This window comes from Aaosphaeria arxii (assembly GCF_010015735.1).
Source record: "Aaosphaeria arxii CBS 175.79 unplaced genomic scaffold BU24scaffold_3, whole genome shotgun sequence".
NCBI classification, from domain to species: Eukaryota; Fungi; Ascomycota; class Dothideomycetes; order Pleosporales; genus Aaosphaeria; species Aaosphaeria arxii.
Genome location: NW_022983476.1, coordinates 3,357,135 through 3,380,439, shown reverse-complemented (window position 1 = coordinate 3,380,439; position 23,305 = coordinate 3,357,135). Strand labels below are relative to the sequence as shown.

At 50.5% G+C, this 23,305-nt stretch overlaps 10 protein-coding genes across 10 annotated transcripts; 6 read left to right on the top strand and 4 right to left on the bottom strand.

Moving 5' to 3' along the window:
• Positions 1–263: 263 nt before the first annotated feature.
• Positions 264–1,781, bottom strand: BU24DRAFT_163939 (DUF431-domain-containing protein). The gene is made up of 5 exons (XM_033521414.1): positions 1,306–1,781; positions 1,231–1,248; positions 1,026–1,136; positions 831–949; positions 264–758 (listed from the first exon to the last, which is right to left on the bottom strand). The coding sequence occupies exons 1-5, from the start codon at positions 1,634–1,636 to the stop codon at positions 702–704; spliced, it is 636 nt and encodes a 211-aa protein (XP_033386389.1). The 5' UTR covers positions 1,637–1,781; the 3' UTR covers positions 264–701.
• A 2,119-nt stretch (positions 1,782–3,900) lies between these two features.
• BU24DRAFT_461026 (Endosulfine-domain-containing protein) lies at positions 3,901–4,500 on the top strand (the record flags this gene model as incomplete). The annotated part of the gene is made up of 3 exons (XM_033531861.1): positions 3,901–3,936; positions 4,060–4,143; positions 4,204–4,500. The coding sequence occupies 3 exons, from the start codon at positions 3,901–3,903 to the stop codon at positions 4,498–4,500; spliced, it is 417 nt and encodes a 138-aa protein (XP_033386388.1).
• A 323-nt stretch (positions 4,501–4,823) lies between these two features.
• Positions 4,824–5,812, bottom strand: BU24DRAFT_163858 (uncharacterized protein). Its single transcript, XM_033521411.1, has one exon. The coding sequence runs from the start codon at positions 5,669–5,671 to the stop codon at positions 5,147–5,149; it is 525 nt and encodes a 174-aa protein (XP_033386387.1). The 5' UTR covers positions 5,672–5,812; the 3' UTR covers positions 4,824–5,146.
• Positions 5,813–6,383, bottom strand: BU24DRAFT_163850 (uncharacterized protein). Its single transcript, XM_033521410.1, has one exon. It carries the CDS (start codon positions 6,251–6,253, stop codon positions 5,954–5,956), a length of 300 nt encoding a protein of 99 aa, XP_033386386.1. The 5' UTR covers positions 6,254–6,383; the 3' UTR covers positions 5,813–5,953.
• Positions 6,384–8,230, bottom strand: BU24DRAFT_163883 (ICE2-domain-containing protein). Its single transcript, XM_033521412.1, has 3 exons — positions 7,438–8,230; positions 7,200–7,388; positions 6,384–7,146 (listed from the first exon to the last, which is right to left on the bottom strand). Exons 1-3 carry the CDS (start codon positions 7,954–7,956, stop codon positions 6,514–6,516), a joined length of 1,341 nt encoding a protein of 446 aa, XP_033386385.1. The 5' UTR covers positions 7,957–8,230; the 3' UTR covers positions 6,384–6,513.
• Positions 8,231–9,338: 1,108 nt separating this feature from the next.
• BU24DRAFT_421057 (putative UPF0160 protein C27H6.8) lies at positions 9,339–10,807 on the top strand. Its single transcript, XM_033527632.1, has 2 exons — positions 9,339–9,583; positions 9,641–10,807. The coding sequence occupies exons 1-2, from the start codon at positions 9,522–9,524 to the stop codon at positions 10,641–10,643; spliced, it is 1,065 nt and encodes a 354-aa protein (XP_033386384.1). The 5' UTR covers positions 9,339–9,521; the 3' UTR covers positions 10,644–10,807.
• A 1,463-nt stretch (positions 10,808–12,270) lies between these two features.
• On the top strand, positions 12,271–13,662 carry BU24DRAFT_491092 (kinase-like protein; the record flags this gene model as incomplete). Its single annotated transcript, XM_033533759.1, has 4 exons — positions 12,271–12,370; positions 12,583–12,906; positions 12,955–13,254; positions 13,349–13,662. The coding sequence occupies 4 exons, from the start codon at positions 12,271–12,273 to the stop codon at positions 13,660–13,662; spliced, it is 1,038 nt and encodes a 345-aa protein (XP_033386383.1).
• A 665-nt stretch (positions 13,663–14,327) lies between these two features.
• On the top strand, positions 14,328–16,200 carry BU24DRAFT_421056 (uncharacterized protein). Its single transcript, XM_033527631.1, has 5 exons — positions 14,328–14,639; positions 14,715–14,858; positions 14,910–14,963; positions 15,016–15,313; positions 15,364–16,200. Exons 1-5 carry the CDS (start codon positions 14,496–14,498, stop codon positions 15,822–15,824), a joined length of 1,101 nt encoding a protein of 366 aa, XP_033386382.1. The 5' UTR covers positions 14,328–14,495; the 3' UTR covers positions 15,825–16,200.
• A 473-nt stretch (positions 16,201–16,673) lies between these two features.
• On the top strand, positions 16,674–18,459 carry BU24DRAFT_432565 (MFS general substrate transporter; the record flags this gene model as incomplete). The annotated part of the gene is made up of 5 exons (XM_033529928.1): positions 16,674–16,712; positions 16,875–16,994; positions 17,069–17,317; positions 17,380–17,568; positions 17,632–18,459. The coding sequence occupies 5 exons, from the start codon at positions 16,674–16,676 to the stop codon at positions 18,457–18,459; spliced, it is 1,425 nt and encodes a 474-aa protein (XP_033386381.1).
• Positions 18,460–20,639: 2,180 nt separating this feature from the next.
• BU24DRAFT_344872 (uncharacterized protein) lies at positions 20,640–22,617 on the top strand (the record flags this gene model as incomplete). Its single annotated transcript, XM_033523421.1, has 2 exons — positions 20,640–20,911; positions 20,961–22,617. The coding sequence occupies 2 exons, from the start codon at positions 20,640–20,642 to the stop codon at positions 22,615–22,617; spliced, it is 1,929 nt and encodes a 642-aa protein (XP_033386380.1).
• Positions 22,618–23,305: the final 688 nt, after the last annotated feature.

The following is a 23,305-nucleotide window of genomic DNA, read 5'->3' as shown; positions in this document are numbered from 1 at the left end:
CCCCCCGGGCACAGCCTTTCGAGAGCCGCGCGTGCGTGCGTAGGCTTCTCTTCGGGCTGATGTCGTTGTTGTTGTTGCTTGTTGTTGGGTGAATTGGCCTTTCCTTGTCTCGCTAGTAAGCTAACATGGAGCCCGGGCCTGCTTCAATACCGTTGGTGGCGATGGGTGCCGTCAACGAGAGGACGATTTGCAGATTGTCAACGTTCTCATACGTTTGTAGTACTGTCGAGCACTGTTACTGTTAAATTGATGCTTTTGTCTATCCGATTCCCAGATGCACTTTTGCAAAGGCGCATAGGCTGTCGTGGTCATACACAGTATGTACTGGTAGATCTGGGCAATGCACCACGATCTAAACTACTTTGGTACATCGAAGCGCTTCCATGTGTCCAATGCCGCTCTCCAGCATGCACTGTAGTCCTCCGAGCGAGTATCTACTCGTATCTAACTATGCGACATGACAGAACCTGGGGGCCGAGATTACTCGTACGTTTTTCTCTTTTTGCCAGTTGCCCATCACCCTGCATCGATCTGAACCGTAGTTCGGTTGCATCCATGGCATGGTACCTCCAGGTACAGCTCTACTCTTACATACTAACTGACATCGCGCTGCAAATGCGATTCTTCATTCTCGAAGACCACACTAGCGTTTTCAGACCTCATGGACAGTCAGCACATCGTCTGGGCGAAACCACCTCCCATCATAGCAGATCGCCCAGTCCCTTCTCCGAGTCCTTTTTGATGAGGTCCATCATGCCCTACGCGACCGTCAGAATTGTCAAACACCGAAACGTTGCGTCATCGGGGGGTCCTGCAGATTAGGCTCTTACCTCAGGCATGATCGGCCCTCCATCCGCACCCTTCACGTAGCGGAAGGGCATCTCGGTAGTCTCGTTCTTGCTGACCTTGATTTCGGGATGGTCGAGGTAGACAATCTTATCGACCGGCACTGCCAATCAAATCAGAAATGCTGTAATGTGATGGACCGTCCACTCGTCTGAGAGAGGACGTTGGTCAGGACAAACCTCTTTCTTGGACGATCATCCTGGTCACCCGCACGGCAGTGTCAGTGGTCATCTGGATAGGCCCAAGCCTGCGTCCTTGGTAGCCTTTCTTGCGCAGCTCTGATGTTCGATCTGTTATATTGCATTGTCAGTACCTATATGAGTAAACGGAACTCCTCCGCCCCCTTCATAGATATGGAGAGAAAGAAAAAAGGAATCCAAATACCTCTAGGGGGATCATCTCCTGTCAATCTATTAGCAAAGTCCTTCAGCCACTACGACAGACAATAAAATCACGCACCTAGAATGCCTCCGAAAAGGAAGATATCAAAGTCATCGCCATCCTCGGGACTAAGGTCCTTGGAAGCAGCCGGATCCAGCAGACACACTTTATCCTTCTGGGCAGCATAGATCTCTTCGATGCCTCTGTTCTCAACGGTCAGACCCTCCGCACCCTGCAGGTTCTGCGGGAGCTTCAAGGACTGGGGCACCGAGGAGAGCAGGAAGCGAGCGCCTGAGGAGTGGCATTCCTTGGCGATATTTGCGTATTCGAGAGACGACCACGCCTCGAGCTCTGGGTCCAGATGCTCGACGACGAAGGTCTTGCCAGCAGATGGGGCGGCGTTGGCCATGGCGATTGGGTGTGTTGGAGAAGTGAGTGTGTTTTCCAGGAGATTGTGAAGCGACTATTGCTTTAAGTGCTGCTTGGTCGAATCTGTATATCGGTATAATCGATATTTACTCAGTCGGGCTGGGTCGATGGTGGGAGACGAGGGTCGTCAGGTGCACAAAATTCACGAGAGCGAATTGGCCAATCACAGGCCAGCACCGCACTTTTGTCGAGTCCGTAGCCTTCTTCTTGTCCGGCTTGGGTTGGGAGGACGGGAGGAAGAAAGGACAATACTTTGCACAATTGATTGTCTAGAAGGTGAAGATTTGAACAATTACTTGGGCTTGGTCGTTATACTTAATTCTGTAGTGGATTATTGGCACAGGTAGACAGAGGTAAGTAGTGAGGATGGTGAATGGAAGCAAAAGGTGGGATCTCGGAACAGAGACCCTGTGGCATGTGCTACTCCCATAGTGCCATAGTACCATCCCACACGAGTGACTACGAGTTACAATAGATACCTCGTAGCCAGTCGAAAGGAGCCAATGTACAAGTGCGGACAACCTCCCAGCAGCTTCTTTGTGGACATCTCAATCGGTGCCGATTCCCCTCCATCCCATCACTAGCGCGAGTAGCATAAAGGGACTACATGTTGATTGTTCCTCGTAGATACCTAAGTAAGTACCGGTAGCTTGGAATGCGGAGAGATGGAGAGCTAAACATCTAGAGGCGTTTCAAGGGTACCGAGGGTGAGCTTCTCATAGTCTTGTTCCCTATGTGCCTATCTACCTACTTGCGATGATCGTCATCGTCATTGTACGAGTACGCCCCGGAGTGTGAAAGGCGCATCGTGAAGGGGAAAGATAGAAGAATACGCGAGTATCTGTAAGCAAGCGAGCAACAATGCTGATGATGAGAGAATTTACACGGCCGCCCTGTCGATCTCGAGGCGGGAAAATCCAATAACGAGCAGCAACGAGTGGACGCGTGACGCCCTACGAGGTTGGCCTCGTCGAGCCGTGGCCATGTATGGTGAAGTTTTATGGCAATCAATCCATCATCCATCCCGCACTCAATCCCAACTTGTGAGGTGCAAAGCAAGAGCTGCGTAAGTTATTGTCCATTGTCACACACTGCTCACTCAATCGATCGATTACTTGATCATTGATCCATGGTGTCAATATGGCTGCTCTTGTGGCTTCAACTACTGCAGTCAGAGCTGCGAGTAGATGGGATGGACGTATGGAAAGTCACACATGTACACAGTATATAGATAGAATGTAGATAACTACGAGTAGAATATTCTTTATGAGCACCAGTACTATGAACTATACCAATACCGAATGATATGCCTCCCTCGTGCATGAATTATCAATAATAAGTTTTTCTGTCCGCTGCAGCTGCCCCTCACTTGCCCTCTCGCCTTTTACCAAGCAACACCACCACATCCACCACCACCACCACCAACTAACTAACCACCACCTCCTCCTCCTCCACTCCACCTCCACTTCTACTCCAACTACTACAACCTCAACTCTTTCTCTCCATCATTCACGCCCTCCTTCTTCTTCTTCATCTTCTCCCTCCTCCTTCATACCTCTCTCCCTTTCTACGTCGTGCCGTTTCAGGTGCTCACATCCACCCAATCGTCCTCCTTTCATCGCCTCCCGAGCCTCCGAAACGCTAAGCGGACGATCAAGCTTATCGCCCTCTCTGTGCTTGTACGAGTCGAACACAACCACCACCGCCCACCTACAGTTACACCAACCACAAACGGCAACGAACCCCTCCATTGTCGTCTTCCCCATTCCAGGACCAAAAAGATTCCTTCAACCAGTTCCAGTTACACCCCCCTTCGTCATTGCTCTTCTGAGTCGTCGACCCGAGAAAAGAAGCACCCGTACGCAGGCAGCAACACCAGCACGCAGCACCTCGCGCCCAAGCTCCCTCACTCGCTCTCGTTCTACGAGGGTACTCTCCAATCCACTGTCCGTCCAGGTTGGGTAGCCCCGAGCGACCAGCGAACGAACATTATTCACCCTGTCCTTGTCACTACTGCCCAAACTTGGCCAACCCCAAACCAAACAATCGCTGCTTGCTTATAACCCTCACCCGACCCTGAATCTTTTCTTTTCCCGAGACCCAGAAAAGAAAATACGTTTTGGAAGTACGCGGGCTATAAACGCACATCTTCCCCCAGTGTATCGGGCAGCACCACCACAGCTCTATCGATAACACCACGTCATTTGCATTCCTGAACATTTCTCGACGTTCGCTCTCGCCACGATGAATCCCCACCAGCAGAACAAAGTGGACATCAGCGTACGTCACAACCCATACTCCTTGCGGGGCGTAGCTGCTATTTAACAGCTGCATTCGTACTCGCTATACTGCCTCGAGACATCACACTTTAATGAATCCTCATAAACTAACATGCTTGCGCAGAAACTCACCGCGGATGAGCAGAGACTCTTCCGTCTGTACGGAAAGTTGCCAAACAAGAAGGACCTCTTGCAGAACAAGCTGAAGGTAAATTGAAGACACGTACGACCCCAATTCCGAAACTCTTGCTGACTTGCTATCTGTCAGGAGCGCAAGTACTTCGACAGCGGCGACTATGCCCTCTCCAAAGCCGGCAAGGCCTCAGACATAGGAGTTACCTCCATTGGCCGTGAGCACCCAGTGCCCGAGAAGATCCCACACATCGCACCCCCGACCAACCACAACCACAATGGCACCCCGAACGGCCAGGAGAAGGGTGCTACCAGCGGCAGCCCCATCAAGGAGCACAGCTTTCTTCACCGCGAAACAAGCCTAAACAGAGAGACATCTGCGGAGGACATCGCACGGGAGAATGAGCAGGAAGAGGGCAGCAATAAGGCATAGTCGTTGGACGACTACAGCCCTTGCTTCCCATCTACACAGATTGCTTACTTGCATCGGAAAACGTGCGGTGCGGGGTGGTGCGCTACGGCTGCTACCACCTTGTTGCGGGCATCGCACATGATTTATTGGGTCCAATCAACCGGTTATTCGTGGGTTCGGATCACTGGCGTTTCGGTTTCTTGTGCAAGATTTATCTGCATGACATTTGCGTGCAGCACCAACACGGGGTTTCCCCCATTCTCCTTCTGTCTTTTGCAAAGGCTACCGCGATGTGGCACGCAGTTTCTTTACCCCCCTTTCTGTCTTCGCTTCAACTGTAGTCTACTTTTTGTGACCCCGTTGATATCTTTTTTCCTTTCTTCTTCACTTTATTCTGTAGCAAGGGAAAGCTCCGAGACGGCCTCTTGACATATTTTTCTTTCCAAAGACAACAAAACAGGTTGAATGCCAGCTAGCTCAGGTACCCGGCAATATGTCTTACCTACTACATCAGACCATCGAATCTCAATTTATGAAACTCCATCACTTTCCCTGTGCACTCGGTCTCTGCCACGTGTGACAATCGTTCCATACCCCCTTCGCTATCCTCGCTGTCCGCCATTCCGTACGACAAAAACCCCATCGATCAGGACGATAGTATGCCTAGCTACGTACTTGAAAGGAGAACATACCTCTCCCTCTTTAACCCCCTCCTACTTTTACCATACATGTACACAAGCAGGGAAGAAGGGGAAAATCCCCAATGACCTGTGATGCTCCCTCCGACTCGATCAAATCGCCCCATTTCTTTCCCTACACCTCTTCGTCCGATAGATAGATAGTTCGTGTACTCAACACTCCATCCAGATTTCCCCCCACCAGCACAACTGACACGATGCCAACGACAAGAACAAGGACGACAAGGACGCAGCATCCCATCACCCACAACCCTATAGTGAATGAATGACGAAGCAGGGCAGACGTAGGAGAAGAAGCTGTATACAGGATACTGTATTATAGTAAACTGCATCGCAAAGGGATAGACACGCCGTACATATCCCGCGGGATGCGCCACACGGCGTGGGAGAGCAGTAGTCACGCATTGTTTGGGAAAGTAGTAAGTGGCAGACACAAAAACGAAGAAGAAGAAAAGGGAGGTCAGGGTTATGATGGGCCAGGCTTTCGAATCCATTCTCTTCGTTACTCATTGTCCTTCCCTCAAGGTAGGTAGGTGGGTGGGGTGGGATTCAAGTATGTAATCTGTATCGAAATCACGCTCCACCCACTCGTTCGTCACACTTGAGTTAGGTAGTCATCGAGTGGGTAGTAGGTACTTTCATTTTCTTTTTATTTCTTCCTCCGTCTCCCCCTCTCTCTCTGTGCTAGGCTAGTTTCTCCCCGATTAAGTAAGTTCTTAAGGACTTCTGTCGCACCTCCCGGTCCTCGTTCGTGGTCTGCGTGCGAGGAACTAAAATTAACATGCTCTGTGAGTTTGTGTGTGTGACTGTCTAAGGCGTATGATGGATGATTCCCTTCCCTTCCCCAATTGGCCCCTCCCCCCGCTCCGCTCCCTTCCCTTCCACCAACGGTGTGTCTTCAAATTCCGGGTATCTGTAAAATAGAAAGCGTGTAAAGAGAAAAAGAAAAACGGAAAAAAGGGAGACAAGCAAAACAAAATAAAACAAAACAGACAGACTACGATCGAACGACATCGACAACGACAACAAACGACGGGTAGAGTGTCGGTTTTGTTATATTTGTGGGTGTGGTTCATGCTTGCTCGACTACTGTTGTGGTGGTTGGTGGTAGCTTGGAGAGAGCGTAGAAAACTCTCCTTCTCTCTTCTGTGTGTGTCCTCCCCATGTCCTTTGATTTCCTTCTTTCCCCCTTTTTTCTTCTTCTTTGTCCTTCGCCCAAGGTTCTGTCGGAGTGACTTTCGCGTTTTGGACGACCTTGGGCTTTGTAATTATACCGTCATGTACGGCAATACTCCTCATCTGCTCTGGATGGTGAACATGTTGACGCCGGGCTGGCTCAGTCACTCTTCCAGTGGCTCGTCAGGCGGCTGTCATCGTCCTCCTTGCTGATCTTGAGTTCGATGGCGTACAGGCCCATCGTGACGGCGAGGTTCACCCACCGCCAGAAGTTCCCGCCGGCTTGGCCTCCTTGGTTAGTCCACCATTCGCCAGTGATTTGGCCATCGAGGCTTCCCGTGACGCCGTTGCCGTTGCCGCTGGCAAAATGCTGCATGAGCAGACTGGTGTACACTGCGATGAGGATGGACGGACTGAACCAGGTAAGGAATGCGAGGAACTTTCCAGCTTCGTCATCGTCATCGAGGGTTGGTTCCTGGGAGAGTCCTCGAGCACCGGATTCGCGGATGGCTGGGATGATACGAGCGGATGCGTACATCACGAATACTCGGTATGCAAGCGATATGATGACACTTGGGGTGATGGTCAACACGGCACCAATCATGAGGTTGAAGCCAGTGTGGATGATGTTCGGTAATGAGCCAAGTGCATGGAGGAGGGTGGTGTAGGAGGCCATGATGATGGGAGGTAGTGGAGGTAGTGCAGGTTCAGCAGTGCCCTCCGCGGCAACAGATCCAGGCGAAGGTTGATAGTCCGTAAAGATTTGGTAAATGCACAGCGTGACATAGGCGAACTATAGATATTCATTAGCCATGGACGTAGAATGAAAGGAAAAAAAATCCATACCAAAAGAGACGACTCGACGGGATTCCCTCGTCCACTGACAATGCCCCAACCACACAGGAATATGGCGGACGTGATTGCTACACCAATGAGGATGGCATCAACGTTACTGATTTCAGGGAAAGTCGTTATCCGCCAGAGGAAATAGACCGACAGTGAGAGATTAGACGCAGACACGATGAGGAGGCCAATCTATGCGAGTCAGTCGGTGGATACACTTCCAAAAATCTCGACTACCTACCATCCAGCTGTCCCCTCGTTCACGGTTGACAACCCATCGTGTAATCTGACCGGCAGCTTGGATGACCAGCAAGCTGCAGAATCCCTCTCCGACCTGGAAAACCGGAGTGCTGTATCGCAACACGCTGTCCCAGGCCCCGATGGTCGCCGATTGCACTAGACCGTCTCTTCCAAAAAGCCATTCATGAACGCTTGTGTCCTGGGCGCGTTTTCCTCCAAACGTCCGCTCAACCCAGCCCGAGTTGTTGTCCGAGTCGACGGAAAATTTGTTCAAGCTCCATATCAACAAGGTAGGAATTACAATCCACTGGGAGCCTTGGATGAGCTTGCAGAGGGCCCAGCGGAATCGCGAGCGGTCGGGCGTTGCGAGACGAAGGATGGAGTAGAAGAAGTAGAAACTGCTCAGGGACAGGGAGAAGGCGAGTCCACAAGTCCTTCCTCCAATGTCAAATGCGAGGGGGATGGTGAAGACTATGGCGCAAAGCCATACTGTCGACGAGAGCACTCTGGTGAGCCACATGAGCGAACGTCGCCGTCGTCGAGCCCGTCTTTAGTACGAGCTCGACTTGTGACGTGCGCTTGGGGCAGATGCAGGGTGCGAGCACGCGCAAAGGACGCGCAGGAAGCGCGGCGAGTGCTGTTCGACGGTCAATGAGGGCCGGCGAAAGGGCGGAGAGACAGCGGCGGGGAGACGTTTGGTTGTTGGAATCTCTTGAGGCTGGTGGGTGTGCCGCGTCTGTCGCTCGCTATTCTGGCAACTTGCTGGCTTGGCAGGTTGAGTGCCCTTATCTTCACGTGTCAAAAACTTATGGGTCGGTCCCTTACGAATGAGTACTAATACGGCCCGTCTGTTCTCATGCGAGATTCGCGATGGACGAGAATGAGAATAAAAATATAATTTGAAGGTAGGACAAGGAAAAGAAAGGAAAGTATTGAATAGAACAGATGGGCGGGGGATGTTGACCTACCACCAGATGATTTCCCCCCCTCCAAACAGTGTGTTGTGATCAGGCTACCTAGCCTACCTCATGCAGGCTGCAGTTGCAGGTTTCGCTCAGGCACAACGGAATTATTGGATGTTGGCTGTCGCGTGCTGCCAACTAGGATCTGGGGAAGATCACAGATGCCGGCAGGGATGGCTTTTTGGATTAGGAAATTTCTAGAGAGCCTGAACGGAGCTTAAAGGTGGAAGAGATGTTGGGTTGGTACTCGTAAGTTCAAGTAGAGCAGAGATGGAGAGTTGAGAGCCAATTGATGGGAATCACCAATTCACCACTTGGGGGTGCAATTGCGTACACAACAGGACTAAGACGGAGCACACAATAGTTAATCGTGAAAATTACGATGACATAAGTTCCGTCTAAGCTAATTAGTCATCATTGATAGAAGCACAGTCACCTCTTGATTCGTTAGTACTTGTATTGTATGAAAGGTCCCAAGATTGATATTAATTCATGACTGGATTGCTCGAAACAAGCCTACATACTGCACATTTCCATAAATTTGAACTGCTCTGAGAGACTGGAAAAAGAAGGCAGATTACTGACGATGTTGTTGACTTCTTTGTAGACATATGTACGGAGTACACGTACCTACCTAGGTCCAGCCAACATGCTTCATCGATTGTCGATTGACATCGCATGAACTACATTACTTTTCTTGCATGCCAGCCACTAACCTACCCTGTACAATTAGTACGAATACATGCCATTTACTCGGCTTAAGCTATATCGTAATGATGCATCAACACATATATGTACTGTCAACTTCTCGTACCCTACTTGGAAATTCAAGTGACTTGACTGGATAAGATCCCGTTGAGCTAACCCTTCTATGGACTAGCGTCATCTCATTGTGCCAGGATGCCATAACATACATCTGCCAAGCATCCCACTCCCGCAACTTAGAGCAAACATTTGTTTCCGATCTGTGAACAATAATTAACCTCACTCCCTCTAATTCAATTCTACGACTTCTCCTTTCTAGAATTGCATGCTTGGATATCGACGTGCTATACTTCGAGTCGCGAGAAACGTTCACTTCCATTCAACACCCATCAACTTCTTTCCTCCACTCTTTCGCACAATGGCTGTCGAGAACCCCTCCAAGAAGCTTAAGCTCGATGGGCCTCTCATTGGTACTCACAGGTACGATATCATTATTTGAACTCATACATAGTAGCATTCGCTCACAAAGACTCCCAGCGGTCATTTCCACGCCGATGAAGCCCTCGCCGTGTCAATGCTTCGCCTTCTCCCCACATACGCCTCATCACCTCTCGTCCGAACCCGAGATCCCGCGGTCTTAGAAACTTGCCATACCGTCGTCGATGTGGGCGCAGAGTACGAACCCTCAAAGAACCGCTACGATCACCACCAGCGCGAATTCTCCACTACGTTCCCCGGACACTCCACAAAGCTCTCGTCCGCCGGCTTGATCTACCTGAACTTTGGCAAGGACATCATTCAGGCTGTCACTGGTCTCCCCATTGGACCGGATCTCGACATCCTGTTCGAGAAGATTTACACCGACTTCATCGAGGCATTCGACGCCAACGACAATGGTGTCAACGTCGTCGACCCCAAGGGCCTCGAAGCAGCCGGACTAGCAAAGAAGTTCGAAGACCGCGGTTTCAGCATCGCCAGCGTGGTCAACCGCTACAACTACACTTCCACCCCAAGCGAGGGACAGACCAAGGAGCAGCGTCAGGCAGATGAAGACCTCCAGTTCTCCAAGGCGTCATTGTTCGTGGGCGAGCAATTCGTGCTCGAACTTACCGATCGCGCCAGGGCTTGGTTGCCCGCACGCCATGCGGTCGCCAACGCATACAACGACCGCTTGCAGTACGATCCCCAGGGCCGCATTCTCGTTCTCCCAGACGGCATGCCCTGGGCCGACCACCTCTACACCCTCGAGAAGGAGGCGCCTATCCCCGAGGGCGTGGCCCCGCAAGTGCTTTACGTCCTGTTCCCGGAGGATAGCGCAGACCCCAAGGGCCGTACGCGTATCCGGGCCGTCAGCAAGGAGAATGGCGGTTTCGTGAACCGAAAAGACCTCCCCGATGCTTGGAAGGGCATGCGCGACGAGAAGCTCGATGAGCTTACCGGCGTTCCTGGCGGTGTTTTCATACACGCAGCCGGCTTCATTGGAGGCCACAAGAACTTCGATGGTGCTCTTGCTCTTGCGCAGAAGGCTTTGGAGTTGTAGAGGGCATATCGGGTTTCGTCTTTTTCTTGGTTATGATTGGGAGATATGAAGGCAATGACATTTTAGGACCGACTGGGAGGGCCACATCAAGGATACCACCACAAAAGTTATGAATAGAATCAATTCAAAACATGCCTAATGAAAGGCATATTACTTGCTCACAATTTATCCGCCCGTGCTGAACATTTTGCGAGATGCCCATTTGGAGGAATTTACTCGACGTCACTAACGCTACTACTTCAAACGTCCATGGATGCGCTCTACATTTCCACTTACTCCGTTAGACTTCCACATCTTGACGTGTCCGCATCCACCTTTCTAAGTTCATTGACATCCCTAACATACCATCTCTCACAGATCTAGCAAATCGGAACGTAGCCAATGCAGCCTATGCGGTTTCCCTTGTCCAGATTTTGTTATCATTGAAGTCTTGGGATTTTGGAATGTTCTATCACATAGAGGATGTTTGAAGAGACCTATTGGGTGACTCGGGGGAGACAAATGGGGAGAATCGACGCAACATCTTGACTTGCACTTGACATTATGCTCGTTGAGTCTTGAGCAGTGTAATCGACTCCAACAATACTGATGACAAGTGATCAAGATAGGCTTCTTCTACCCGCCGCCCTCCTTACACAGTATATTCTGCTGCTCTTTTGTCTGTAAGGAGTTTGGTGCCTCTTTGCCCCAGAGCATATGAAGTGACTGAGGAAAGTACTGCGGCCTATCATTCGATCCAAGATTATATCAATGACAGAGAAAGTCTGATCGTTGAGTTTGACATTGCGTTGGTCTTATGGATGCTCGATATAGTCGTCAAGTGTTCAAGATCATACTTGCCAGGAAAACATGCAGTCACAAAAACGCAAAGACGGACCTTTTAGGTACATGAATGTAAATACTCAGAAACATGAATTATTGGATTGGATTGATGAATTGAAAAATAACTGTAATATAGTTGACTAGAGTTGAAATAGGACAGTATAATGTGACCTTCGGATTTTACTCATTTACTGACTACGTTTGATGTTCGAATATTGCCCTTCATATCAGACAGTGGAGCCAGGAAAGGGCAGTTGACGAAACTGTTGAAGGCGTCTACAATGCTCTTATCACCAGCATTGAAGCCGTATTGACGCATGTGTGATCGACAATATCAGCAGTTGCTTCGTATGGAAGCATGCCTGATAAGCAAAACCAGCAGTGAACTCATGTTTGGGATGTTTTTCATAGTTGACGATAGCTGATTTGCTATACCATGTGCCTGATTCTAGTAAACCATTCCACTGCTTTTGACCATGTTTTATTGATTTTCACATCAATATAAACTACATTGTGGAGGAGACTCTAGTGAGCGACAGACAAAACACATCTCCTTGCCCTGTGGCATTTGCATTACTAACAGGTCTGTATTCATTTTTGAACATTCATAGTCTGAAAACAGTTTTACAAATCCTAGATACTATCGTCCTTCTTTTTTCAAGCGCTGCCTCAGGCAATACTCATAATTTGGTGAAGGCCAAACGGCCAAACTTTTGACTGAGCTAAAAGCCTAATCTGTCGAGGCAACCATATTGCTACTACTTAGGTGCTACCCTCAGCTCTCCTTGTCAACTACATCGCTACAATGGAATGCTTTGTCAGATTTGTTGAGATCTTCATTCGCCCAAAGCCCAAGATTCCTTTGGCTCCTATCAGTTTCCCTTCCACGGGGTTCGAGGTCATCAGTGATGATGTTCTACTCGAAGAAGAGTGAATAACACAAAGGTCTAAGAGCAGAAAATACTGCCCCGTGGATATAGGCGACGTGTACGCTTCAAGATATCAGGTGCTTGGGAAGTTGGGGTTTGGCATAACGTCAACCGTCTGGCTGGCACGCGATTTACAGTCAGTGTTTACCTACCTACCTACGTATCATGTTTACCACTAACAAAATCAGGAAATCATGGCTATGTGACCCTCAAGGTCTTCGCAAAAGACGAAAAGGATAGTAACGAGTTCGATATCTACAACGCTCTATCTATAGGATCGCACAGGCATCCTGGTTACCCATACGTCAGAAAAGCGCTTGAAACCATTACGATATCACGCGCTGGCCGGGATCATCAATGCCTTGTACAGACACCTCTGTGGGATAGCTTTGGGGGAATCCTGAACCGGAGTCCCACACAGAAGCTGACAGAAGGCGTTCTGAAGGTGGGCTTAAGGGATCTCTTGAGTGGTCTCGACTATTTGCACTCTGAATGTAAACTGATTCACACTGGTACGTTGTTTCGCGATCCAGCCGCCGAAAGGAAGCTGACTCTCCCAGACATGAAGGTGGACAATGTTCTAGTCGAGCTCGACGACGATACAGTCTTCGAGTCGTTCACAAAAGCTGAACTGGAGCATCCATCGCCACGCAAGTTCGTCGACGGCACTACGGTCTATGCAAGTCGGAGTTTTGGAACCCCCGAAGACTTTGGCAATGTCGTCTTGGGTGACTTCGGGAGCACAGTAAGCGGGGCCGAGAGACAGGCTAAGAGGGTGCAGCCGAATGTGTACCGCGCTCCAGAAGTGATGCTGAATGTCGATTGGAGTTACCCTATTGACATATGGAATGTGTTGCATGGTATGTCGATATCGAAGACCATCTTTGCTACGATATAAAGTGGTTAACCATATCCAGATTTGGAACCTTTACGAAAATAAACATCTGTTTAAAGGCAATGATCCAGATGGAAGTGGCTATAAGACTCGTGCTCACCTCGCTGAAGTCATTGGACTGTTAGGACCGCCGCCATTGGATTTGCTCAAGAAGGGTACATGCAGCCACTTATACTTTGACGAGGACGGAAATTGGATTGCTGGAATCCCTATTCCGGAATTGTCTCTGGAGAAGTCCGAGGAGAACTATCAGGGCGAGGTCAAGGAGGAGTTTCTTAGGTTCATGCGTAAGATGTTGCAGTGGAGGCCAGAGGACAGGAAAACAGCGAAGGAGCTTTTGGAGGATTCCTGGCTGCAAAGTCCGCTATTCTGAGCTTCTGTATCACCTTCTCGAGGCTGCATAATTACTATTTTGAACTTCTCCAATCATGATGATGAAGATGATCTTCGAGTAACAAGGAGGGCGATCCGCGGCCGTGCCTATAGGCAGATTACTGGCTGATATTGGCCATCTCGAAGAGATAAAGGACCTCTCACGAGGCTTATTACCACATGAGTCACTGAGGGACGCGAGGTGGTGAATGTTGATGTTTGAAATAATGACGTCCTGCACGGTGCCAATGGCCGGAGGACATACTTGGCAAGACACGAACCATGTGGATATTTTGGTGTGCACATGAGCAACGCTCTCCGAACTTAAACGAATCGAATCCCGCCCTGCCAGATTGCCAGATTGACAGAGTTCTAGAGTGGCAGACTCATCAGAGTTCGACATTGTAGTCAGGTAGTGTCAGAGAGTGATCATTACGCAGATACACGCCAGCTGTAAAGGCATCTAGATCCGGTGAAGTGTTTGGCCGAGGCAGCCAGTGAGCATTCGAGGCTCCACAAGTCGGGCCAATCAGGAGTCGCTACGTTGAGCATCCCAACCACGACCGGGTCACCGACACTCCACCGACACTCCACATGCATGCAGAGCCACCTAAACAAGCCCAAAGGCTCGGAACCCAATCTCGTAACTTTTTTAACTTTTGACTTCTAGTTTCTTAACATCCTTTCAAAAAGCCCAGTTATCCCCGGATCTTCCTGGGAAAACATACAAGCAACTTCCAAGATAGCAGCAGAATACATCATCATACACACACACATACACGAGAACGGACGAACGGCTCTGACGGCAGAAGCAGTAACAGCAACAACATCACCATGGCGGAGGCACCACCAATGTCCCCACCACCCGTGCCCGTACCCGCAACCCCCACAGCCTTAGTACCCCTACAACCTACCACATATCGCGAGCGTCTGGCACAGTTCAAGATTCTGGAGGAGAAGAGATTCGAGTTGATAGAGGTCCGCTGGTTCCATGCTTCTTAGAAATCCCTAAAGAGGGGAAGGTGGAAAGCAGTTTTAACAGATATCAATTAGGAACTATTGGAGAAGCTCGAGAAAGCCGAAGCCAAGCTCACGCAGACGGAACTCGACCTTCAGTCTGAGCAAAATGTCCGTCGAACATTGCAAGCCGAAGTCGTAGAAGCAAAGGAGAGGGAGACTGCTTTAGCTCAGAAGCAGGTGGGTTTGTCATGCTGTTGTTACTTACCTTCAAGCTAACTATTTCCTCAGGCAAGGAGGCCGTTTGTATTGGTGTTGATTGATGCCGACGCCGATGGATTTCTAGTAAGCATGCTTCTCCTGCTCAGGAAAGAATAAATACTGACCACGTCGCCAGTTCCAAGATAAATACATAACACGGAGAGCCCAAGGTGGAGAGCAACTAGCCGACGAGTTACTGATCCGGATCCGAGAGTATCTTCGTCCGCAATTTGAAGATGCTGACAGCCTGGACATCCTGGTCAGGGTCTATGCCAACCTTGAAGGAATGGCAAACTACCTAGTGAGGGAAGGAAAAGTGAGGAACCTCGGCCAGCTCCGTGCATTCTCCACCGGATTCTCAGGCAGGATCCCCAGCTTCGACTGGATCGACATCGGTGTAGGAAAGGAGGGTGGTTCTGGAAGGAAGGTCAGAGGTAAGCGACGTCTCAACTCCAAATTTGAGCCTGTTCTAACAGTAGCTCAGAAAGCTTGTCATTTTACACATCAAGCACACACCTACGGCATGTCGTCCTTGCATGCTCACCTGCCGAACTACCTGCATCTCTCCTTTCAACACTACCGTTGGAGAAGATCACACTGCTCGAAACACTCCCCCTCCCAACCGCCCTCACCACTCTTCCCATCCAAATCACAAGGCTCCCAACCATCTTCACGCCTCCGCCCCCCGCAAAATCTCCTGTACCCATCCGAGGCCGCTCCAAGGGAGCACAGCTCCAACTCAGCCAGCAAGAAGATCCCGATGGCGGCGCGACATGGCTGGTCATCAAGCCCGAGCGAAGCCGATCGCAAGCCGGCGGCATGCGTCGGGGAGGACGAAGCAACCACCACGGGTCTGAGGACGACGACTCAAGCCTGAGCATCTCGATCGGCCCCGACAACACGGTGAGCGTGGACAGCGGACGGAGGCGAAGGGTCATGGGATGAGAAGAAGAAGAGGAAGAAGTCTTCAACACGACAACGATGACGAAGCAGACGCGGACGAAACCCACAACGATCTTTGAATGAACTCCTCCATCATATTTTCCTTTGTCGCCACAGCATCTTCAAGCGGATTTTCATATTAAAAGGGGGATAACCACGGGAGACAGCAAGCATATATCCACAGGTGTAGGGGCAAAACATCGGTTTCCTTTTTTTTTTCTTTCTTCTCCTTTAAATACCATTTGGCATGTTTCGCATCGAGCGAGCGAGCGAGCGAGCAAGCAACATTGCATCATCATGTATTTTCCTTGCAAAGTAGTAGCATAGCACCTTCCAGCGTTTTAGTCTTAGCATCATCAACATTCCATCTATCCCATCCCACTTCTTCCCCCCCGTCTAACGTACAGGTACAGACCGCACGCGTATTCCCGATAATGACACCAGCGCAGCGAGTCGAGCCAAGATCCCTGCGCCAAAGGCAACGGGTTTCCGCGCCCACCAATGACCGTCGATCCCATAGCCCCAACCTGTATAAAAGAACCTCTTTATTGTCTCCACAGACCTCGAATGGTGCGTTCTGCATCACTTGGCTTTACGTCGTGTGTTATGCCCTGCGCTGTGCGTCCGAGGTATCATCATGGATGGATGTGGGGAGGAATGATCGTCGGGGTTGACCCCGCTGCTCGGTAAATGTGATGCGCTCCTGTGCAATGGATGTAGGAGTGTGGACATAGGTGCGTTAGTACGAATGGAATAATGCGGTATCTTCGAAGGAATAAAGAGTGGATTGTCTGCACTTTAATGTGATTGTTTGGTCCGAGCATATTCTAGAAGCTCACAGTTCCTGCAACAATGAAAGTCAAGGACAGCGAGGCAGAGCAGAGAGAGCATGTAAGTACATATTCCGTTTCCAGCACGCACACGAGCGAGTACTTCCCAATCGATGAGGATGTTGACGTGAAGCAGGCCACACAGCATGACTCTGGCGATAAAGAGCTCAGCGCACTTGACGTCGAGCAAATCGCAGCCAACGCAGACAAAACGGCACCGCAGGAAGAAGTAAAAGACGACAATGAAACACGCCGGATAATCCGCAAGATCGACCTGAGACTCCTGCCGACGCTCGCCGTCATCTACGCTTTCGCGTTGATCGACCGCGTCAATCTGCCGAATGTGAGTTCTCGCTGTTCCATCATCCACATGGACGCCGCTTTTTGTGTGATTGGAGAGTTGACTTGGGGGGTTAGGCGCGTATTGCGGGTATGGATGAGGATCTTGGGTTGTCGATTGGGTCGCGGTACTCGATATTGACAATGATTTTCTTTATCCCGTACATCATCTTTCAGTTCCCGGCCAATATAGTCATTCGGAAGCTGGGGCCTGCTGTGTGGCTTCCGTCGTTGGTGGTGGCTTGGGGTGCGGTGAGCATTGGGATGGGGTTTGTGACGGATTGGACTCAGGCGGTTGGGTGTCGTATCATTCTTGGTATCCTCGAGGTACTTCTTTCTTCCTGTCGTTCCTGACAATGTCTGTATGTGACATGCTGACGATTTCTCAGGCAGGATATTATCCAGGATGTGTTTTCCTGCTCAGCTGTTGGTATGTTCGCTTCGAGATTCAAAAACGCTTCTCCGCATTCTATCTCCTCGCACTCCTGGCGTCTGGATTCTCGAACATCCTGGCGTGGGGGCTCAGTGAACTCAAGGGAAAAGGGGGCTTGAATGGATGGCAGTGGATCTTCGCAATCGTATGTAACACCTCAACCCTCTTCAATCACCAGTGAAGCTACTAAGTACTCACACACCCACAGGAGGGCGCCATCACCATCGTGCTCGGCTTCCTGGGCTACGCAACCATAGTTGACTTCCCCGACAAAGCCACGAAGCCCAGTCTCGTAACCCGCAAACCGTTCCTGACCGCCCGACAGTCTGAAATCATCCTCGCACGCATTCAGCGCGACAGGGGCGACGCCGTCGTCGACACGCTGACGTGGAAGAAGATCCTCTTCCACCTCCGGGACTGGAAGATCTGGGAGTTCGCCTGGCTGTACTTCCTCAACAACGTAGTGGCCTACTCATTCGGATACTTCCTGCCCATCATCCTGCGCAACGACATGGGGTACTCGGTCGCGATGAGCCAGATCCTCTCCTTCCCGCCGTACGTCGTCGCAGCCGTGTGGATGTTCTGCACGGCGTGGGTCGCAGACCGGTACCGCAAACGCGGCGCCGTCATCATCTTCAACTGCGCGACGGCCATCATCGGCGTGTGCATGATGGCGTACGTGGAGAATGAGGACGCGCGCTACGCCGGCGTCTTCCTGGGTGTCAGCGGCGCCAATTCAAACGTACCGAGCCTGCTGAGCTACATGCACAACAACATCGTCGGGCAGATGAAGCGCAGTATCGCCAGTGCTCTGCTGATCGGTGGCGGCGCGTGTGGCGGCATCGCGGCGGCGAATATCTTTCGAGAGCAGGATGCACCGGAGTATGTGCCCGCCATGGCGGTCGTGATTGCGACTCAGGCGTTGACGATTCTGCATGTCGGGAAGAACTTTTGGTTTTATTCGAGGGCGAATAGGAGGGCGGAGAGGGGGGAAATTGTGTTGGAGGGTCAGGTTGGGTTTAGACAGACACTGTAGATTGGACGTGGGCTGGGAGGCACGTCGTCCTTGACAGCCTCGCAATGCATATTCGTAGATATCTCCAGTGTGGTTTCTCCGTCCGCTTTCGAGAACTTGTGAGACTTTTGCGGATCGATGCTGATACCCTACTCAACCATCCGCACGACCTTGCTTGGGTAGAGTCTGGTTGGAGCCGTCCATACCGCTGTCTTCATTGAACATCACTCACACCTATTCCCCCAATCGCCTAACATCGAAGGTGAATTACTCATCTTCGCCCAGCAACAGTATCAAATACGTTACCATTATTTGCAGCAATACAACAACACAGGTGCAGCCAAGCGCCTGCTTCCATATATGGCCTTGGAAACCCGTTTTCGCTTACGGGTATAAGACACATAGTTAATATACCGGTCTCGTGAGCCCTCCTTCCCATGGACTTGGATCCGTGGATATTGTACAAGTTAATGAAAAGTACGTAAAGATACCTTCCGTCCGTTTATTAGAAAACTGGGGAAGTGTCGCGTTTGGGTAGGAAAATGGTCATGAGTCAACTGGAGCAATAACGTCTCGCTCTGCTGGGGACATTGGCGCGGAGAAAGGCTTTCCATCTCCGAATCTCGACGAGATTCAGAACGGGTAGGATTTGGCATTAGTGGAACTGATTTGAAGTCGTATCCTACTGTCTAGAATGGCAATGAGGTCCGGTTGTTCTTGGCCCCCTTCCTGGCGTCACGGAATCATGTCGGCGCGACTTTCATGGTGAGCATGAAAACAATGTTCTCTCCCGTGAGCAGTTTTGGAGCATTCGAGATGGATGCGGAGTTCAGGTCGAATTGTGGTCAAGACGAGATCCGGCAGTCAACGTGCTGTAGATTCCGCAAGCCAGAAGAGCGCAATTGAGCAAGAAGTCATGGTTCGATAAAGCGACCCTTTAGGCTTTGGATGCAGCTACACCGTCGTCTCGGCGTCTGCGCGTGATAGCGAATATGAGAGGGATAGTGGAGCGCTTTGTGCAGTGGACGATGCAGTATTATCATGCCAGAATGAGACGGACGTGTATGAAATTATGTTTGTTGTACCGAGATGCTGCCGACGATGCGGTGTCATTACAATATTCATTTTCCTGAATGGTCAATGGATTGCCTGGGTTGTGTCGAAGAAGGATGGACATTAAGATAGGTGGTAGATTGTTCATGTACAAAGATCGGATGGTGAATGTCGATGGTGAACATTGCGCCACAGCTCTGATTGGCTGGATTGTTCCTGTGGCCACCAACTTTAACTCCACCTCCATCGACCTCGTAACCGTCAAAGCCAAAATCATGACGACTCACCACCATATAGAACAGCGTCTATTGGGAGATAGTATTCCCCGTAATTCGCTCTAACATTATTCTCATCATTATTTCTGAATCATGTTTCTGTTGCCACACCATAAGCTGAGTTATCATGGTCTCTTTGCAGTGGCAGTGATTATTCTGCTGTGAATCTTGGGTGTCGATGCGCGCGTTTGAGCAGATTATTTTGCCATGATTCCCCACTTGGTGCCCTCTGAGAGACATGGACTGTTCCACCTTCATCCTCTTACCCACCAAGTGCCACCCCGCCCACCAGGGCCAGACCCCCCGAACTCCCCCCATCATTCTACAGCAAACGGAACAGAACAGAACAGAACAGAACACAATTCCCACTGAAAACAGAATAGAAGAAAAGTAGAACAGTGGATATTGCCATCAATCATGAGACGATTCGACCATCTGCGTCCCCAATCATTGGTCTATTTCCCCTCCTTCGATTAAAGCCTCGTCCGTTAGGGCTCGCTCTTCATAACGACGGCAGTAACCGACCGTCTTGGCCATGACCCTTAGCCCCGGCTTGAGGAAACGTGCTCACTATTCCCATATTGCAATTAAAACTGCCATGGCATCTCTACTTTTGTTCCACTTCAGTCCTATTTCAATCCAGCAAGTCGCTTCCTTTCAGTTGCAAATGCGGTAGCCCATTGCGTCGCTAAAAACATGGCCGCCGCGATCAGTGACAGCCACCATCTGGTGGCGCGACAGCACATCCAGGACCACAATGCCAACAACACCTACAAGTATTACTGGGGATACGCCAGCCGTGTTATCCCTTGCAAAAATGATGTCGGAAGTTGCCAGTATCTCGATGCAGTTTATTGGATGCACACAGTATCCATGCTGTACACCTTCATCCTGTGGGCAGTCATTGGTGGCATCCTCCTCTTCTTCATCTTCTGGAGGCTGTTCCGACCCCATCGAGCTCCAACTGCACTTGTGGCAGGAGAGTACAGCAGCAAGCAAAGCTTCTATTACCGGGCCAGAAGAGCATTGGCGTCAGGAACGCGACAATACTTGGGCTCTGAAGGCGTTGGCCGATTCTTCCCTTACACCACCAAACTCCAGGTTCTCATCCTCGCCATCATTTGCATCTATTTGACTATTTTCTCGTAAGTAAAGTCCATCAATTCGTGAGACATATCAATTGACAAATCATAGATTTGTTGGCATCGTATACAAGACCTGGATCACCCCAATTAAGGGTAGCGACAAATTTAATACTCGGACAGGTCTGGGTGGCTTCAGTGACCGCCTTGGTGCTCTTGCATATGCCCTCACGCCATTGACAATCGCCCTGTGCTCCCGGGATTCCATCCTCAGTCTCTTGACCGGTATCCCGTATCAGCATTTCAACTTTCTGCACCGATGGACGGGCCGCATCATCCTCGTGCAATCGTTCATCCATACCATCGGATGGACCATTATTGAAGGCAAGCTGTACCAGCCTCAACCCAAGGTCTACACGAACTTCATCAAGCAGAAGTATATGATCTGGGGAATCGTCGCTCAGGGTTTCATCACCTTCTTGTTCGTTTTCAGCCTCAGGCCCGTCATCCGCTGGACTGGCTACGAGTTCTTCCGTAAGACCCACTACCTTGTAGCTGGACTGTACCTCGGTGCCTGCTGGGGACACTGGAACCAGCTGGCATGCTGGATGATTGCCTCGCTCGGGATACTCGGCATTGACCTGGGGCTTCGTTTCGTGCGAGTTTGCGCTATCCATCTTGGATACAAGGACGGCAACCAGGGTATTGGCTTCCGACCCATCTCCTCGAAGGTCGAGGTTTTCAAGGATCCATCTGGAACGATCGTGCGCATGTCTTTCACACACAACCATCAGCCATGGAAGATTGGCCAGCACTTTTACCTGACGTTCCCCGAATTGAGCATCTGGCAATCCCATCCATTTACGCCTGCATCTGTTCCCCCAACGACCCTTGTGCCCCCAACCCATACATACATCATCCGCGCTCGTAATGGAGAGACAGGTAAACTCGCCGCCCTTGCAGAGTCCGCTTCACAAGAAAAGGATACCCCTATCACAGAGACTCCGGTGGTCCTTCTAGGACCGTACGGACGCTCCGTCCTTGACCACGAAACATCCAACATTCTCGCCATCGCCGGAGGCACAGGTATTTCTTTCACACTCCCCGTCGTCATGAACGCCCTCGCCGACCCAACCAACCACACCCAAAACATCGAAATGATCTGGGTAATCCGCCACATCGAGAACCTCGCCTGGCTCGCCCCAGAACTCCTCTCCCTCAAAGAACAGCTCTCGCACCCCACCTCCTCACCCATCCCCTCATCCTCTGCCGCATCCACCGACGAAAAAGCGATCCTAGAACCCACCACCACAGCACACTCCACGAAGCGCTTCCGCATCCGCATCTTCGTGACCCGCTCCCCAGAGACACGCACGCACATCCACCCAGCCGTTGCCCCCTCATCCGACCCCAACGCCCCCGCCCCACCAACCAAGGATCTCGAAATCTCCTCGTCCTCCTCCTCCACCAACTCCTCCGCCATCAACCACGCCCCCACCCACTCCAACCTCGTCCAGACCCTCCTCACACCACACCCTAACTTCACAGTCACCTGTCTCGACCACACACATCCAGACATGTCGACCATCCTCTCCACCTTCCTCGATGAGACGGTCGCGAGCGGACGCACGACGGTCGTGGGGTCTGGCCCTGCGATGCTGGGAACGGACATCAGGAGGGCTGTTGCGCAGAGGAACGACGTCGGCGGTGTCTGGAGGGGCGACGAAAAGGGAGATGTGAGCTGTGTTTGGGATGACCGGTTGGGTTGAAAAGCATTCACGATTCGAAGGATGATGAAGGAGGTGGCATGGGAATTGGAGTTTCTGAATTGGTTTTATATACCCACTTTTACTTTTGATGTTTTTCCTCATGATGATAGAGTAGAAATGCATTCTTCTCCTTGCACGTCTTCAATTTTTTTATTGGCTTAGTGGGGCAAATGTGATTGTGCTTCTGATCTTGATGATTGTACTGCAGCCACAACACTGTTTCTGCCGGATGAGTAGGTCTACAGCCACACTGACACGCACAAAATAAAACATTCCATCTCACCTACCATGACATATCACTGACCGAGATGACTTCCTGAATGGGATAGTTTACCAACCAAGACAATCCACTATTCGAGTTCCGCCCCTGTCTATCTATCACATCACCTCTCTTACTTGTCCCATACAACATACCAATGTACATTACACATGTCTACACTCTCTCATCGCGCGCTCCCACAATATCTACGACAGAGCCCTAATGGTTTTGTCAATTAGTACAAGCCATATGTGTGTATATGCTGTTCATCCAATGTTAGTTGTGCGTTGCGCCATTCTTGATTCAAAGAGTAAGGGGTTTGGCCGTCCACGTAAAGGGCAATCCCTTCCGACTCCCTCGGACTTGATCTCAGAAGTGTGGCTGTCAAGATGCATGGATTAGTATTGCAGGCCGATCATTACTACTGAG